The 19,841-nt window shown below is 33.3% G+C and overlaps 1 protein-coding gene across 1 annotated transcript; it reads right to left on the bottom strand.

Annotated features, from left to right (window-relative positions):
- Positions 1 to 1,766: 1,766 nt before the first annotated feature.
- LOC132271584 (WD repeat-containing protein YMR102C) lies at positions 1,767 to 7,442 on the bottom strand. The gene is made up of 8 exons (XM_059773017.1): positions 7,115 to 7,442; positions 5,409 to 6,652; positions 5,238 to 5,328; positions 4,922 to 5,079; positions 4,770 to 4,821; positions 3,943 to 4,022; positions 3,739 to 3,832; positions 1,767 to 3,393 (listed from the first exon to the last, which is right to left on the bottom strand). Exons 2-8 carry the CDS (start codon positions 6,570 to 6,572, stop codon positions 2,867 to 2,869), a joined length of 2,166 nt encoding a protein of 721 aa, XP_059629000.1. The 5' UTR covers positions 6,573 to 6,652; positions 7,115 to 7,442; the 3' UTR covers positions 1,767 to 2,866.
- Positions 7,443 to 19,841: the final 12,399 nt, after the last annotated feature.

The following is a 19,841-nucleotide window of genomic DNA, read 5'->3' as shown; positions in this document are numbered from 1 at the left end:
TTATTTTTTTTTGGTTATATTTTGGATGATAGGAAATTACAATTAGTAACTGTGTGTTATGATTTAGCATTAATTTTTTTTTTTTTTTTTTTTGATAAGTAGATTTAGCATTAATTTCCTTTCATAAAAAGATATACATCACATTATTTTTTGAAATTGGGCTTATTTATGCACAAATGCAATTCCGCACAAGGCACCAAATATATATATATATATATATATATATATATATATATATATAAAATATGTTTTACTAATGGATTCTTCAAAAACGACGCTTTAAAAAAATATTTGTATGAGTTACAATAACGCGATTAAGGACTAATTTAGTTAGTTTAAACATTAAATTCAGTTTTTCGCTTTTTTCCATCCACTATTCCGCAATCTTTTATTTTTGCGACTCCACTAGATGATGTTCAGCGTCAATACTACAATAATACATATAACTAGAATCTCTACTCTTATCATTCTATTTTGCACATATTTCAATGCGGCACTACCCAAGAAAAAAAAAAAATCATCGTAAATATTTGTTATAAAATTCAATGTATGTGTGTGTATAATGTATATATGTATAGGACACCCGTGAACATCTATGTGTATGTGTGAGTGGAGTTGTGAATCTCATCGTATAATGTCATGTTATAGGGTTCATACCCCCACACATAGATGTTTATGAGTGATTTCAAAATATAACACTCTTTCTCAAATCCATCCCACTAATATAAATCTTTTCTCAAATTCGGTTCGAAATGCTCCGTATCGAAACCGGGGCAAATTCAAGGCACCCCGATATATATACTTAAAAAAAAAATCAAACCTAAAGAAATTTAAAACAAATATTACAAATTTTCTTTTAGGTATAGTTAAATATTTAACAATCTTAATTACAAAAATATTGTTAAAATTTAAAATTATCATAAGACAGAAAAAAACAAATTATAGCTACTAAAAGAATAATTATTTAAACTAGGGAAAAAGAATAATTATTTATATACTCATTAATTATTAATCGGGATGGGTTTGACACTTTGTGGGTTTTAACCTAAGTCACATAAAGTGAGAACGAGAACGAGAGTGAATTCAAGAGCGGGAACGTTAAAATGACATAATTAAGTAATAAATAATGAAAATTTGAGTAAGAACGCGCGCGAAACGTGAGAACAACACCTGTTAAAAAGGATTGTGTGACTTAAGTTTTAACTCTTTTTCCAAATCCGCCCCTAGCTCGATTAGGATCATTCCAAACCCATCCCAATAAGGGCGGTACTTACACAACACAAGCATTCTTGAAGGATGTATCATTTTTTTCTAATGAATAACCTCATATTTATTTTATTTTTTATTATTATTCTTTTTGTCTTGAGGAATAACTACACATACCCATTTTGACCCTATCTAGAATGAACCCTTGATCACTAAATTCTAAATGAAATGACAATTTTTATCACCAGAAAAAGTATATTCCAAAGTCTTTATATACTTCTTCAGGAAACTTGACATAAGAGTCCTCCTGCCTTTATGCCCTCATCTAAATTGGGAGGTATGAGAGAATATATGACGACCAACTCCTCCTCTTGTGTAGGGAGGAGTCAGAAATGGGACATTTTCTAGTAATCATTCAATCAAAAAAGAAAACAAAGTAAGATGGAAAAAGTATCATTTTGATAAAGCAGCACTAAAACAACTGATGAAGCAAAACCAACAACAAATGGACAATATTACCCACAACGGTGTCAAGGTTCAACCCTTTTCTTTTGTCTTATTTTTCCTTCTTTTTTTTTTTTTTTTTTTTTTTTTTTTTTTTTTTTCTGTTAAATGACCTTTCTGCTGCAGGCATATATACAACAGAAAGAAGAAAAACTACACTAGGAAATTCCTATATATATACATACAGTTGAAGCAATGCTAAATATAAACCATTTCTATTTAAATCAAAAACCCTACTAACTCAACTCTGTTCAATGATACATTGGAATAAAAATTGTGAAGATGGCATCTATCTAATTTGTTAGTGAACTAAAGGATTACCAGGTTAGTCAGTTGTTCGTCGAAACCAAATCGGTGTCCACAACGGTCGGGCGGAAAAAGAAAGCACTGAACCATGATCAGCAACCAAACATGGATCATCTACATTCCACCAAGAGCAGATCAGAGGCGATGAGTCTGTTCAGCAGAAAATGGCCCACCCAGCACCTTCCCACATGCTCAATCGATACAAACCCCACCACCAGATCGACCGACCAAATGGCAGACAAACCATTCAATCATTAAGACCGGCTGACGTACTATAAAATCTAAAATTCCCCTATTTTTTTCCCCAAGAAATTCCAACCACCAGCTCTCCAATCGTCCCATTATAAAGAACAAATGGAAGAGGTTCAACAAGGTCCCACAGACACCTCTATTATGCAGATACGCATCTAAATAGGCCTCTCTTATCAGTTAATATGACTCCTCTATTCGGTGGGGTGGCAGACATAAAATTCTCCAATAAACAAATCAAATAATCCCAGAATTAACCGGGACGCGATGCAGATAAACCAACCTCAGCCATTTGTTGATTCCTAGCCAGATTACAGTATAACTTTTGGTCTACCACCACCTGTCAAGACCTGATTCAATTATAATACACATCTAAAATTCGAGAAGGGGCCCATTGAAAGACAAAAAATTCGAGAAGCATCATCAATACTGCACAAATGCCCTATGGAGTCTGGACTAATAAACTCCAACCCGCAGGTTTGATGATGCCAAAGTCTTCATGGACCAGCACATCCAATAATGATTTTGCACTAATGAAAGTAAAGTGCCAAACCAAAGGTACCATCTCCGATTCTCCAAAAACATGCAAGTCCCAAGGAGTTCATAGAGGAACTGGTAAGCCATAATTGTGGAATGACCTAATCCGTCCATCCCAGCCCCCAGTAACAATAACCAGACCCCATGCATGAGAACTGGATGTACTCTGACAAGCTTTCAGAAACTTGTATTGAGATTTATGCAATGAAGATTGCACAGTCCTAGGAGTAGGAAGCTTTTCCTCAGGCCAAGTTGCAGACCCCTTATTAAAAGACTCTAAGATGAACTGTTCACTCAGAGAGAACCGACTGGGTGAGCAGACAGGCAACATATTAGGAGAATCCTCATCCAAAATGCTAAATTTCCCTTCATTTTCTGATTTCCCAGATTCCAATCCACACCAAGGTATTGCAACTGACGCATTTGCAGAGAAGTGCTCGAAGGACCTAACTTTCTTTGGTTTGGACAGAGAAGTCTCTTCCTGACTCATGCAGTTCCATATATACACATTAGAATCCTCAGAAGCTGAGATTATATGCTTCCCATCTGAGGTAAAAGATGCAAAGATCTGATTTCCTGCATTACGGAGGCCTAGAGAGAGAGAGAGAGAGAGAGAGGGACATAAATTAGATTTAACACTAAGATTTAAAAAGGTTCACAGTCAAGAACAGAGTAACAATAAACATAAATAAATAAGAGAAATATATATATATTTTTTTTCAGTAAAAAATGTATATTCAGCGAGCCATTTAGGTTTCACAACACAGTCTCTGCAATATAGTAATATTTGAGCATGCAATTTATCAATGCATTACTCGTCCAATGCAGAGAACTGCCTTTCAACAACTCATATTGTAGGAAACAGACATGGATTAAGATAGTAATCAACAAGTCATCAAAGAATTAAGAATCCAAAAGAAAAGAATAAACACGTACCCCTATATTTGCCAATCACATTAATTCCATGAAGAATCCTGACTTGTGAATCAGCACAAGTGATCATTAGTTTACTGGGGTCTTGTGGATAAAACTGGAGTAGAGTAACATGACATTAGGAGAATTGCACACTTTATCAAATAGAAACAAGATAGTAACATAAAAAAGCAACAAGGCAAGCACAAATGGGAGAAAATTGACTACCTGGAAGCCAGTTATTCTTTTGTATGGTGACTTCTTCTTACTGTGTAAGCATATCTGAGATTCCAGTTGGAAGTGATTATCTGGTCCAATCAGAAAAGAAAAAAAAAAAAAGCAGTTGATCAATTACAAGTCTTTTTTGGAATCCTTGAGGTTCAGAATTTATCTTAATGTAGCTAGATAGAAGGCCACATCAACCTAAGACTCTGTATAGCAAGTCAATAAATTAGTTCTTAGTAGAACTAGCTTCTAATTTCATTTTAGATAGAAGGCGCTCAGGGAAAAGGCAACTGAAGTAACTCCATTTTCACAAAATCCTATGATCACGAGAGAAGGTAATTATATGTGCTTCTCTTTGAGCAATGTGATGTTTCTCAAATGTGAAGTTTGTATCCATCCAATTATCCCCTGCACCAGGTGTGTAGGCAAGACATGCAGTGGGTAATGAAGGTTTTGTTCAAACAACAATATGAAAAGATCTCCAGGAACATGAAAATATCTCATTAATTGAACATGTACAGAAAATATATTACATGCTCAATACTTTAATATTTGATCTTGAGAACTCCACGTCATACAATAACAGAGTTATTTTTCATTCACAAAAAACCAACTCCAAATCGAATCTGAAAAACTAATTTGACTGCATTGTTTACATTCCATAGCACTCACATTTGTGCAGGACATAACCCAACAAATTTCATAAGATAACCAAACACTTGAAATGAACAAAAAAATTGCCAAAAGTTCTGTCAATGTCCTAAGAAGCATTGGTAGTAACTAATAAGTCAAAGCTGCAATTGGTTTACAAGTTAATGCAGAGGGATTACCTGATAAATTGTAAAAACGGCAATTGCCGGTAAAAGAGCCAACAATCCCAACCTGTATGACAAATAAAAGAGAGTATTCAATTAGAATCTCTTAGATTTCTAAAGCTACATACTCATTTCAACAAGATGAGAGAACAAGACAATCACCAAACCTGCCCGTCCGGGCGATAACAGACGGCAGTGACCATATCCCTTATGTCAGTCCAATCAATAACTTGGCAACCAGTAATTGCCCAAATGCGAACTTTCCCATCTATTGAACCGCTGATGAAGTGATTATCATCCACAGGGTTGAACTGAACGCAAGTCACTAAATCACATCAACACAAAGGAAAAACTGTTTAGTCATTCTGAATAAAATAATTGATAAAATCAATTCTTACCCCTACTGACCCAGTGTAGATTTTTGCTAATATTTAACAAATAAAATATATGTTAAGAAGAACACAAAAATAGCCAGGGACGCACCATAATTACTATGTGAAAAAACCTCAAGGCAATTGTCATATCCCATTCGCCACAACCGAACAGTTTTATCAACCGATGATGACAGAAGATACTGCACCAAGAACAAAATAATGAAATCATATATCTGCCACATTTTTTAAAAATTCAACTGATTTACAAATTATCACTTACATTATTCTTCGACCATGAGAGATCCAAGATCTCACCACTATGCCCACGAAATTCATGCAACGGTTTCTCCAATATGCGGAAGACTTTTGGGGGAAAGATAACACAAGCTGAGTCCGTTTTTTTCCTCAGGCTCTTCAGCACACCCATTTTCTCTTTCTCCACAATGACAGGTGCCAGTTCAGAGAGATGATTTACAGTAAAGTATATGCAAGATGGATCAATATCTGGAATATCAACTTCATTCGATCTCTCATCCTCCACCACTTGCCACACACGCACAATCCCATCTTCACCAGCACTAGCAAGGTACTGACCATCAAGACTAAATTTCATTGTCAATATTGAACCCTTGTGGGCCTGGATCTCTTGTCCCATAAAAAGAGCTGAGAGTTCCTTGGACCGCTTTCTGTAGTGGTGAACCCTAACTCTTTGAACCCTAGCCCCTCTAATTGGGTCAGAGGCATTCAATCTCAAATTATTAGCTTTACCTTGCCCATTCATTATGCATGTCATGAAGCGTAATCTACTCAACCACCTGTTCTTACCTCTGTTCATCATTCCAGAAGAATTGCAATCAACCTCAGCTTCCCTCTGCGTGAGCTGCTTAGCTGATGCAGATGATCCAGAAGTGTTGTCAAACTCTTCAGCAGGCACCAATTGCTCAGAACCCATTACTGAAAGTTTATGCTGCTTGTAATCTTGCCCCAATTTATCTACATCACGTCCTGCTAATCCATCCGAATTCCCAATTCTGCACATATTTGAGCCCGATTCTTCTGACAACTCAAAAACATCCTTGGACCAACTTGACACGGATGATCGGCTTGAAGAAAACTCATCTTCAAAACTCGGGGTTCTCAACAAGGACCCACTTCTCTTTGTGATTCTATCAATCTCTCCTTTAAGCAGATCACCACCCATCTCTGTTGAATTCACCGCCCCAATCCAATCCGAATTCTGTCCCATCCAATTTAAGAAATTACTACGGCGCTCTTGAACACTTTGGGGACTCCCAGTCCACATGTCATACCCAAAACTATTTGACGCCGAATTATCACTTTCACAAGAAGAATCAGAGGACTCCGGGCATTCATGCACTGTAGCAATGTCGTCGTGTGCATCAAAGAATTGATATTCTTCGTCATCGCTTAAGCTACCCATCATTCCTTGAGTTCAACCCATGAAACCCCAACTCAAGGAACCAACTTTATAAGCCATACGCAATGTGCTAAATTCCCTCCCAACTGAAACCCAAAAAATTAAATAGCAAAAAAACACATACACACACAAAAACCAAGATCAGTATAACAGCAAAATTTTATTAAATCGAACAATAGCAACAACAATATTAATAATAATAAGACAAAAAACAATAGATCCAACATGGATCCCAATCCACACCCATTGAACCTAGTCTCAGGTACAACAAAAAAATCATAATTTAACAATATAATAATAATAAAATTCATCCAGTACATTATACAGTGCTTAGAAAGATGAACCCTAGCCTTTGCAACAAATCACAGACGCCCAACACAACTTAGTACACAAAAATCAAAACCCATTATCAGGAAGATCAATTGGTGGTGTTTGAAGCAATGAAATAGAATAAGAATACAGTTCTTATACAATGCATTTAACAAGCGTATATAGATACATATCGAATATGAAATTAAAAAATAGTTATATGGGTATGATTTGCTCACATGGGTTTGGTTCTATGAAATTGAACGACGCCGAAGAAGGAGGCATCGATCCTTTAGTCCATGGGAATTTTAAGTTTCTCTCTCCTCGCACTCTCTCTCTCTCTTTCTGTGTGTATGTCTGTGTGCGCGCGTCTGTGTGAAGCGAAGAAGAGAGGAGTAACAAAAAAAAAATTGGAAACAAAATCAGTAATAGATTGGAAAAAGTTGGGGTAAATTGGAAAAAAGAAAAATCCTTGACATTCGTGAACGTATGGCTCGTGAATCGAGATTTCGAGAGTAGTAGGGTGTTTCTGCGCCAGCGTACTTTGGTGTCTCTCACATAGACACATACACATATAAACACGCGCGCATATATATATATATATATATATATATATATATATATATATCTTCCAATTTTTTATTTTTGGTTTTAATCCTTTGGTGTGTTTCTAAAATTGTGGCAAGTTTACTGTAGTAAAATTTTAATGTACACTTTTATCATTACAACATAATAATTTTGTCCATTATGAAGAATTATTCTCTCAAACAAAAGGAGGAGCACCCACTTTCTCCAAGTCCCACTTGTGGAACAATTTTTCATTTGATATTAATAAAAGAGCACGAAGTAGTGGCTTGCGCGACTTTCGCTCCATAATCGCTTTTTTTATTGGTTTAAAAACTCAATCGTAAAATGTATCATTAATATTTTATTTTTATTTTTTTTGAGACTTTAGAACTTAACTTTTTAGGATTAACTTACTCTTTTAAATTATTTCTTATCTATTTCTTATCTCTATCAATATTATGTGAACGATTTAGAAAGAAGGAAAAAAAAATTATGTGAATATATTATTTTCTTTCCTTTTTTCTTTTTTCCAATTCTTTCCTTTCCTTTGTTTATATATATATAAATAGTTAACAATGCCACCGTGTATGGACTATGAAGCCATTTTAAGAGCATCTCCAGGGTTAAAAAACTCTTTTATGTAAAATATACACCATCACATATGATTTTAAATTTTTTTTCATCTCCAACATTATGTTAAGATACACTGCCATATCATCCATGTGTAAAAGGATTATATATTTTACACAGCACTTTTACATTGCCATGTAAGCATATTTTTTCTCTCTTCCCATTTCCTATTCGCGGTTCTCTTTCTTCTCTCTCATTCCTTTAAGGCTCTTTGTTTTCCACTTTTCTAGAGTGCAATAGAGAAGAATATGTAACTAGCGGCAAGATAAGAACTGCTCGACCATCTTTTATTTATTTATTTATTTTTAATAAACATAATTTGATTTATCACTTTCGTTTGATTTTATCTTCTGCAATCATACTGTAGATTATAGGGTTTTTTTTAAAAAAATTTTTTAATCCTTTTACATTATATTCTAATGAGATAAATATGTACTAGCCAAATATTAAATATATATTTTAATCACGTAGTTTCTACATACTTGAATCTTATTTTATTATTTGTTATAAGTTAGAATTCTGGTGGCGATGACATGAAAGGTTTGTTATTGGTGGGATGGGAAAGTGAAATATAGGAGAAAATTATTTTTTTTTTCCTAAGTGAGGAGGATTGGACGTTGAGGTTTAATTTCCAAAAAGTAACTGAATAAAGTAGGTTTGTAAAAGTTATGTAGGGTTTTGGATATAACACGTGGTTGGTTATTATTGGGAGATAGTTTTTTACACAAAAGGTATAAAACAACCTTTGGAGTTAAAAAATAATTAGTACAAATTTTTTGTGTAAATCTACTCTGACATATCAGATTTACGCAAAAAAAATTTTACAGACAACGGGAGATGCTCTCATCTCTCTTTCGAACATTAATTAAAACTCAAATCTATAATTTTACTTCAATTAAAACTTGTGGATATTTGGTTAGAGGGAAGGATTCAGGAGGAAAAAAAATTATGTGAATATATTATTTCCTTTCCCTTTTCAATTCTTTTCTTTCTTTTGTTTATATATATATATATATATATAGTTAACCATTTTGTGTATGGATTATGAAACCATTCACATCTCTCTTTCACACATTAATTAAAGGATTTGGATCTCTAAGTTAAATCTTCTCTAAGTTATCTTAAATTGAATTCTCTACAAATTGGCACCTACTACTTGTGTTAAACCACGTCAACTAAGGGAGAGAGAACGATGTTAACATTGTTAAAGTATGGTAATTTTTTTTATTTAAAAAATGGTGCAGTTTTCAAACTTTTGTAAATTTTCCTTATATTAAAAGGCTGCATATTTCAAACTTTCTTCAAATTAGTTGCATGATTTAACACAAGTCGTATATAGGATTTTTAAATGTCACGTGTCAATCTGTAGAGAATTCAATTTAGGACAACTTAGAGAAGATTTAACTTAGGCTCCGTTTGTGTGATGACCTTGTGGGTAAGGATGACAATTTGACCTGCTCTCGTGGTTACCCTCCCCACCCCGTCCCGTTTTTTGTAGTTTTGGAGTACCATTTTGCTTATTTGGGAGGGGATGGTTTGATGTAATAAAAACCCGGGTGAGTTTGGTGTGGGGGCAGGGGGAGATCGTCCCGCACCTCCCCGCCCTGTTTAGATAGACTAATCACTTATGTACCCTTATTTCATTAGTATATATATTTCTACTATATATTAAGTACCCTATATAACAATATTAAAGTAATAAATGAATTTGATTAAAAGGAAAGTTGCAATGGTGAAGAATTTAAGATGAGGGGAAAAAAAAAAAAAAAAAAGCAAATTTATTTCAATAATAAATAAATTAGGATCTTAAACGGGACGGGGTGAGTACCCGCGGAGGTAAAAATGTCAAGTGGTTACGGAGATGGGGTGGAAAGTTCTCCCATTTTTTCGGTTTTGGGAGAGGACGGGGGCGGGGTTTCTAAATGGTTGTGGGGGCAGGGGAGGGTACACCAGCCCAAACCCGCCCTCGTTGCCATTCCTACCTGTGGGCGGGTGTGAGACACTGGCAAGTTACCACACTGGCGAGTTACGGGCGCACAATCCTACATTGTCTAAGGTAAAGGAAATGTGAAGTACTTATATGTAGGTGTGTTACTCCAATTGGTATGAGACCTTTTGGGGTAAAGCCTAAGAGTAAAAACTTATGGGCTCAGACTCAAAACGGATAATATCATACCATATGGTGGAGTGGGTCGTTACAAATGGTATCAGAGCCTAACCAAGCTGGAAGGATGCCGACGGGAACGTCAGGCCTTCAAGGGGGACGTATTATGATGACCCTTTACGAGGATGCGAGACACTGGCAAGCTACCACACTGGTGAGCTACATGTGCATAATCTCACATTGCCTGGGTAAGAGAAATTTGAAGTGCTTATATGTAGGTGTGCCACTCTAATTAGTATGATCCCTTTTAGGATAAAATTCAAGAGAAAAATCGTTTGGGCTCAGGCTTAGGCCCAAAGCGGACAATATCATATCATGTGGTGAAGTGAGTCATTACAGTTTGGTTAGATAGAAATAAGTAAGAAAAGAAAAGAAAAAAAATGGAAAATGAAAGAAAAGTGAAGTGAATGAAAAAAAAAATTATTTTCTATCAAGTATTTCATTAGCATGACAATTTATTCAAGAATTTTTTTTGAAAATATTAGTTTATTAGTTTGGATGGCATGAAAATGAAAATAAAGTAATTGTGCATACCAAAACTACAATTATGATTTCAAATACTAAAAAAATAAATAAATTTGTATTTGATGATGTCTATTTTTATCAAAGTTTTAATAAAATGATGAATTATTAAATTTAATATTATAATTATTTATATTGTTTAAATTAAAACAATACTTCAAGACTTCTTAGGTAGAAGTAGAACTAACTATTCATGTAAGATAAATAAGGAAGCTTAGAAATAAAATAAAATAAAATAAAAAATCGGCTCATTGGTTTTCAACCCGAGAACAAAAAAAGAGCAAAATATATATTATTCTTTGTATATATAATAGTTGTGTGTGTATATATATATATATCAGATATAATGTATATTATTGCAAGAGAACATGTTTAAAGAGAACTTGTCTTTTAGAAGTCCACTAAAATAGAAATTGTTAGAGAACTTGCCTCTTTGAAACTCGTAGAAAAGAAACTCAGTTAGAAAAAAAAATATTATTTTCGAGTGTTTTGTGTGAGAAAAGTTTTGGAAAAAACTAGTCTAATGCGAGAAACTATATTGTATATTACGATCCATCTATTCAAACTCTTAAAAAATTTAAAAATTTTCTCTTTCCTTTCTTTTCTAGTTGATTCCATCTAACCAAACGAACACTTAAGGAATCCAAGTCCTTAATTAAAACTCAAATCTCTTCATGTTTGGTTGGAGTGAAGAAAGAATCCCTCCTTCCTTTGTATTTTAATCCAAAATTGGAAGGAAAATAGGAGAGAGAAAAGTGTAACTACCAACAAATCTCATAATAATACTTTAATTAAAACTCAATACTGATGAAAACTAAAGAATCCATCAATGGGAGCATATATATATATATATATATAAAGACAATTTAACAAAAAGGTAAATAATGAATGTTATATATATTTATATAAAAATATGAAAAAAAATATTAAAAAAAAAAGAGAAAAAAAAAGATGAAGATTAACTATACATTTAAGATGTTAAGTTTTAAAGTTTCATGCAAAAAAAAAAAAAAAAAAAAAATTGTATGTATGTACGTAAACAAGGTCCTAAAATGTTAAGTTTTAAAGTTTCATAAAAAAGAGAAGAAAAGAAATGAAATGAAAAGAAAAAGAAAAAGAAGAAGAGAAAAAAAAAAGTATCTATTATACATTTTATAATTGGTTTTTCAACCAATCAGAGAAGCATATAGAAAGATAGATATTAAATAAATTACAATAAAATACCATGAAATTTGTTATTATTTTTTAACAATTCTTTTATCTGAAAAATTATACTAAACATATAATGTCTTATACTTCAGTACTACAATAACCACCTCCAAACCCGTTATAAATGATGGAGGTAAGGCACATCCCTAGATGAGGCATCAGCCAAGCGAAGGGTCTCTTGAAATTGCCCCTCTTCAAACACATTCACAGAATCACAGTTCATTTTTAAGGTAAAAATGGGTGAGATGTAACATTACTTAATAACTTAAGTTTTTTTGGTTAGAAGACAACCGAACCGCTCAAGCCATTACGATTGGTATCAAAATCCGACTCAATTCTTAGTTCGATGTCATACCAAATGCTCGTCTACACCAAATAGGCTATTGGTTCGAGTTTATATGGGATAGAATGTTAGAAGTTCTCGTGGAATCAAATTCAACGTAATTAATTGCAAAAACAATTAATAAAATACAAAAAATAAAAATCCGAAGGTAAAAGAAAAAAGAACACTAAAAAAATAGAATTTTTTACCTCAAGGGGTTAGCTCGTACGAACTTGTTCCTGATACTTCAGGAAGTATCAGGTTTAAGGCCTTAGGAAGTATCAAGTTTAAAGATCAAATCTTTTTAGTTACAAACAATTCCTCGAAAGAGGGGAGGAGTGTGGTGGGTAAACTAGGAAAAAAATTGACATTTTTTTTTATTTTTAAAAAAAGGTTGGTTTCGAAATGTGGTATATTTGAAAGACTCTTCTCTATTAATATTGTTTTTATTGCTAATTATTGGTGAGCAGAAAGTTACAAAAATAAATAAGAACAAGTAGGTCAAGATTAACGTCAATTTTAACTTATTTGAGTAAGACTAAGAGTATAAAAGGGGTTGCAGAATTGTTTTTTTTTTTTTTTTTTTTACTGAATTAAATTGGCATGGATTCAAATTTTAATTTTAATAGTAAAAAATCCCTTTCTATTGTTGGATCTTGGCATATAATTAAAGTTTCAACTTATCATCTTATCCCTATTTTGTTATAATCATGAAGGGTATAATAGTCATTTTATTGTTAAAAATCGCTTTCTGTATTTAAAAAACTTACACTTTATTACCAAAATTGACAATTAACTATTTGTGTGACCACATTCTTAAACTTGTGCCACTCACATCAATTTTTAATTATAATCATTTACCACCAACCCTTGATATTGTGTGTTTGATTCTCTCTCCCTCCACTGGGATGCTGCTTTGATTTTGATTTAAGCTTAGATTAATGTTTATATATATATATATATATATATATATATATTGTGGAATTCAACAATGTTTGGTATGGAACACTTTGAACGTTTCAGTCAATTAATTCAAAATTGGTGTCCCATTATGGAAAGAACACGGTCCAACTAGAGGGCTAGTATATGATTAATTAGAAAAAGGTACTTTATCAGTGACCACTTGTTTCAAGTCAATGGCCTTTGTGTGTGTGTGAGAGTTGTGTGTCCAAAACTCACAACGACAACAATAGCTCACTGGGCCCACCTTTCTTATTCTAAAAACCTATAAATTTGATACATTAATTAATCAAATAAGACATACACACACACACATCTATGTATATCTATATTTATATATCATTGCATTAAAGAAGGGTTTTGAGGTGATCATTGACCATGGTGGGATCCAGCACTCGTTTTCATAACACTAATGGTGACATTTCTTTCTTTTTATTTAGAAAATGGTACTAACGGAATTGCAAATAATGGGTAATTTTTAAATTGTCAACCTCATTAAACTATGGTTGCTCCAACAATTAAATACGAGTTCACAAGGCATATTGAAAATTTTCTACATGAAGAGAATAATATCTTTTACATTTTTAATCTCATTGAACAACTATTTTTTGGGTAAGGATCTTTAGAATATCGAGAGAGATGGAGTGGATTTGGTGAGTGATAGCCATAGTAAGAGTTAGTTGTATGTGGAGGACGGTGACGTTGATGATGTGGATGGTCTTCCAGGTTCTAAATCTTCCTCTACATTTCGCCGGAATCCTGGGTGGGAGGTTGATACGTGTGTTTTGTTTGGTCTTCCTGGTAGTAATTCGGGCTGTCATTTCGGGGAGAATTTGGGTACTGCTGTTGTTGCCCTTTCAAGTGTAGGTGGACCGTCTCGAAAGGTTGAGGGTCTGGGTATCGGGGATGGGTTCGGTGGTGAGGGGTTGTGTCCGAATGGGGTATTTTTGGATCAAGTCACTGGTTGTGGTACGGATGTTTGTCCATCTGTTGTGCCTCTTTTACTGACTGAAGGTGGCTTAATACTCGGTTCTTCATCGCAGAGTCATGTAGCATCGACACATAATGAGGAGCTTATGATTTCGGAACCTGTTACTTCTCCAATTAAAGGAAGGATCCTCCCATTGCAACGTTGGGATGAAATGTCAAAAGCATGGAAGAATGGTAAAGGTCGGGTTAAGCCTGTGTTTGGATCTACTTCGGATTCATCTGCTACTTCTCAAAGTCAAGGGTCTTCTCGAGTTAAAAAAGGTAGGGAGCGTAGACAGTCTAGCTCCGGTGGTTCTCCACGTGGTCGTGTGAGAGGGGAGAAAAAGATTAAGGCTTTCGCTGTTCATGAGGTGTCTCCATCTGTGGATATGGCTGTTGTTGGTGCTGATGTTGGACTGCGTTCTGCTTCCTTTGGAAAGTTTGGGGCTCATGTGGAGGATTCTTTTACTTCTGAATCATCTCAATCTTTTGCGACTTAGTTAGCTATGCTTGTGGGTGCTACTAACTCTACACCTACTTATACCTTTTAACTCTGTTTGTTGTTAAGACTATGATCTTGACATTGGTGTCAGTTGTGGTTTTGTTAGCTTTTGTTCAGTTAGTGGTGGCTTTGTTATGTTGGTTGCTTCTTGCCTTGTAGATGCCGTATGGCTTTGGTGTTTGTTCTTGCTAGGGTTAAAAAAAATATATATATATCTATTTCTCAAACATTAAATACGAGTTCTTGATGTATGCTGAATATTTTTTACACAAAGAGAAGAATCTCTCTTGAATTTTTAACCTTATTAAATTATGGTTTCTCAAAAATTAAATACGAGTTCATATATATTTCTTTTAGTGGTATCGTGAAAATATATATATATATATATATATATATATATATATATATATATATTATGCTATATAAAAAATATGTATATAAATCGATAACATTTGAAAATATATGCAAATTGTTCCCTAATATCTCTTGACCATCAATTTGACCAATTTTTTCATAACCCTTAAAACAGAAATCAATATATATATATATTTTTTTTAGAGTAATGATATAGAGTCTGACAGTTGGATAAATATGACTAATTTTATGTGAGTAGATGATGATATTATCATGGCGTTAAGGATGTTAATGACATTATAATGACGTCAATCACCATTCACATAAATTGAAATTGTCCGACTTTCAGACTTCAACTATTCATTAACTCGTGTTAAGGGTATTTTAGGTATTTTAAATTGGCAAAATATCCTTGTCCGTTCAATTTAAAAATGTTGAGAGTTTTTTTGACACCAGGGATATTTGCATATTTAGTATATAATCAAAGACTTTTAACTAATGAAAAGAATCTCTATAAAGTTTAAAAGGTAACAAGATACCATATCTTATCAATCAGACGTTGGTTATTCTAAAACTATATTCGATTGCAGGAAATTAATTGGAGGTTTGGAATTAAAATTGATGAAATTAAAAAAAAAAAAATTAATTCAAAATTATAGTAAAATTTTCTTCAATTTCAAAGATTTAATTTTATGGAGCCAAACATAGCCTAATTAATTTATTTCTCTTGGAATTAGTTTCATAATTTTTATTTTTATTTTTATTTTTAAACTTTTGAGATATGATATTAAGATGTTATAAATTGTGAAGATACTCTTAAATAATAATAATAATGATTATATATATATATATATATATATATATATATATATATATATATTAACACTAATAATAATAATAATATATCAAACAAAGGTTTGTGGGAAGTGATGACGAGCTTCTGATATGGCGGTGGTCAACGGTCGGGACTATGGTTGGCAAAGAATGGAGGAGGAGTTTCCTTAGTTGTTGTTGTGTATATATATTGTGTTGAGTATGGTGTATTGTGTGAGAGATTTGATTAAATGTCACTTTTGTCACTCTATTTCCTTGCTATTTACCTCAGCAGGGCACGGCTGATTCATCGTCTAAGGATCATATCACTCTAACTTAATTGCCAAGTACCCAACATAACCAGGGTCAAAATTGTCAGACAGCTCTATAATACTATAGGGCATGGGTTGTGCCGTACATGAACAATATTGTGAAAATGCACATTTCTTATCATATTGATCAGAATTTTGTGATGGTTCCCAAAAATAAAAAATAAAATAAAAATAGAAACTGAGCGGACTCATTCAATAAATAAAGAAGGAGTTTTAAATTTGTAATTACCTTGTTGGTTAGACATGCAAGAAGGAGTCATAGTCCGAATATTGGCAACATCCTCCTCACCTTATGAAGTCTCTGTGATACTGTTTGGAGTTAAATCTTATGGTTCAGATTCATCCACGTCATCTTCTTATTAAAATACTTTAATATTAATATTTTGAAGTAAAATTCTTCTAATGTCAAACTCACCTATTGTTAACGGCAGGTTCTAAACTCCCATCTCTCTCTATATTCGTATCTCTTTGCTAATCGTTAAATCCCTAACTGAATAGTAAGAAATTTTTCTCAAATTTTCCATTGACGCAAGTTAGTTTTTCCCTTTCAATCTCTTTCTCGCCCAAATCCATGCGAACCCGAGTGAAAATCTCTTATTGATCAAGCATGCCAAAATCTGATAGGTTGAAATAACATAAAAATTGTCATTTCTACTTTATATGAAAATGAAAATGTAAAACATGAACTTTTGCCAAAAGGATTCTTAATGTCCCTAATTTTTTATTTTTGAACTTTATCCGGCTCCCCAAGTACAGACCCTTTAAGGGCTTAGTGGGCGCGGCCGCCCCCACTGAATTTTTTTATTTACAAAATTACTTATAAATTGTGTGAAAATCTGAAAATTATCGTTACTTCTTTGGGACAATCTTAAAAAGGCCCTCACCTATATGCTGTTGTTGTTCAAGATCGCCTCTTCTAATACAATTCTCTGGTCCGTCATTGCACCTCTCCGAACGGACGTGCCCATATTCGAGTTTCCCACCCTCTAATTTGCCACGAAAAAACCTTAAAATAAATTCTTGACCCCTTGTTGCGCACCATGTGTGTCCTTAGCAATTTAGCATGGATGGAATGAAAAAATTAGCTGTTGTCCTAATTAGTAATTTATGTTAACAAGAGGGGCATTAGTGTGACTATCGGAACAGAGAATAAAATGGGTTAGTACTAATAAATACATATAAAGTCAACATAACTAAGTTTATGTCCGTGTTAAAGCCCTACAAATCTCAAAATAAGTCATTATTAACTATTGCCCTTGTTTCCTAATTGATCTACCACCGTACATCAAACAGTATCATGTTCACCTTCAACAACTGGTACTATTTTTTTCCTCCCAGGCTCCCTCATATTCTTGTGATCAGCGACCAAGTCATTTTAATTTCGAGTGCGTGCTAGTGGACATTATACCAATATTCCAAAGAAGTTTGTCAAAAGTAATGCATATACACACACGTGTGTATATATATATAATACAAAGTCCATCTTATTCAATTGTGGTTTTATAAACAAAAAAAAAACCAAATAAATTTTTAAAAAAAAAATATATATTGAACCATTCTCTAATAGGAGGAAAAGGGTTTGTTTGGTTTGTCACTTTTCAGATAATTATAAAAGATTATATATATATATATATATATATATATATATATATTTGAAAGTTAAGGCAATTCACTCACGCATCCTATATTACCTGTCCTCTCTTTAAGACGTAGGGCCTAATACTGTTGAGTCATTAGTCGGTTGATAATAAAGGAAAATTATTTGAAAACAAAATTTTTTTTAACCGAATTTTCATAAAACAGTTCTTAGAAACAACCACTTAGAGAAAATTGAAATTAATTGGCTCTTATATTACCTTAGACATGTTTTAGTGATTAATATAAATCTCAAATAAAATAAAAGATAAATAAACTTTTTAGTGTTTTAGGCATAATTTATTGATTTAAAATAAGAGTATTTATAGTTTGGTGATGATAGTAAGGTTTTCCTAATTCATTTGTATCAAGTGCCCTGTTTTGTTATAATTATTATTTATTATTATTTTCAAAAAGTGTCGATGAAAAAAATAATAATACTATAAATGTGTACAGGTGTACAGGCCCGTTATTAGGAATTGATGCCACAATATGGGCAATATTATTATTATTATCAAACCAAGTCGATCAATTAAACCCGTCTAACCAAATCAATTAGAGCTTAAACCAAACACAATTCTGAACTCAAAAAATGTAAATTCAATTATAGGCTTGTGTTGGGACTGAACTCTCAACTTCGGATATGTGAACTCTTTAATGTATCACCTACGTTCAAGATGCACATTTCATGTGTTGATGATGGTGGTGTCCGCATATATTAATGTGATTAATGTATGTATCAGATTAACCTAGGATTTGGACAGTTGTACCCCTAGGCCCCCTTTCTAGGTCTTAAGAACAGGGTTATAAATGGCAAGGGGTAAAAAATCCACGAGACCCACAATTGATTGGATTGAATCAACTAATGTTCCAATACCCATTGCACAGGATAAGAACATCCCATTTGTATGTTAAGGAGAGCTGCAAATCATGGACATCTCACATGCAATCATCGGAAGAATATTATAAATTGTATAATGTGTATGTTTGTGTATAATATATATATATTCATTCCTTTGGGTTGCCATCTTCTTAAGGAACAAATTAACCAGCAAATGGAGAAAGCCATGCACACCCAAGATTTTATCCTGATCAATAATGTATACAGATCATGGATTGCATGGTGGTTAAATTGTTATTCTAAAACAGCACCAGATTCTCCTAATGGTTGGCCTCTATTGCTTATATATATATATATATATATATAAATTTGACGTTGCATGATTACAGGTTTGCTTGGTAGGTCCCCACTATGCCTGTTTTTGTCATCAACAACCTTTAATCTTTACTCCATATATTACTAATCCCTATCTCTGCATATGTAGGAGTGCTTCATGCATCCACCAGAACTGGATAAAAAGAGAAGTGGGTTGGTGTAGAGAGGATGAATCTCTCTATATATACATATATACGCATATATATAAAATAAATGAGCTCACGTATGGGTTGTATTGTCCACATGAAGGGTTCATTAAACATATTGGCAACCGACCTAATTTCAATGATTTAAACAGTTAAATAAAACATTTCTAAATGACATTAACCTCCCTCTAGGCTCTAGGTCAGGTCTAAGTAGTATGTTAGATGTCACAAAATCTGACACTCTTATTTACGATGTCATGCACAAAATTTTACTTAAATCTTAGACAATACTCTTAAAAGGTTTTAAAATGTTATTATGTCCGTTTGTTGAATTGATAAAAGTATAGGAGTATAATAGTTATTTAACACATTCGAGCTAAAGTTAACACTAATATATATGAGAGGTCAATGGTATTTTTTAAGCTAGTATATGAGCAGTTTTTAATCTTTATTATTTAGACAGTCTATATGGAAGATGACTACAATTATTCCTTCAATTATCAATGGATACACTCGACTGGGTCCTACATCACTCAACTCTCTCTGTGTCTAATTCCTAGTGGGAAAATAGTCAATCCACCTTATCGGACAACCCCATCCCATTTAAATGCTCATTTTCTCCTTG

The sequence above is a fragment of the Cornus florida genome, unplaced genomic scaffold (genome assembly GCF_030987335.1).
Source record: "Cornus florida cultivar Cherokee Brave unplaced genomic scaffold, ASM3098733v1 CherokeeBrave_3.0.0_Hap2_Chr08, whole genome shotgun sequence".
In the NCBI taxonomy this organism is placed as follows: domain Eukaryota; kingdom Viridiplantae; phylum Streptophyta; class Magnoliopsida; order Cornales; family Cornaceae; genus Cornus; species Cornus florida.
This window is presented reverse-complemented; position numbering and strand designations above follow the sequence as displayed.

Excerpts from the sequence above, each read along its gene's own strand:
- LOC132271584 (XM_059773017.1), bottom strand. The coding sequence starts at position 6,572 with ATGATGGGTAGCTTAAGCGATGACGAAGAATATCAATTCTTTGATGCA. Across the intron at positions 4,023-4,769 it reads CCGTTTTTACAATTTATCAG|ATAATCACTTCCAACTGGAA; the intron begins GTAATCCCTCTG and ends TGATTGGACCAG. Across the intron at positions 3,394-3,738 it reads TGTGATTGGCAAATATAGGG|GCCTCCGTAATGCAGGAAAT; the intron begins GTACGTGTTTAT and ends CTCTCTCTCTAG.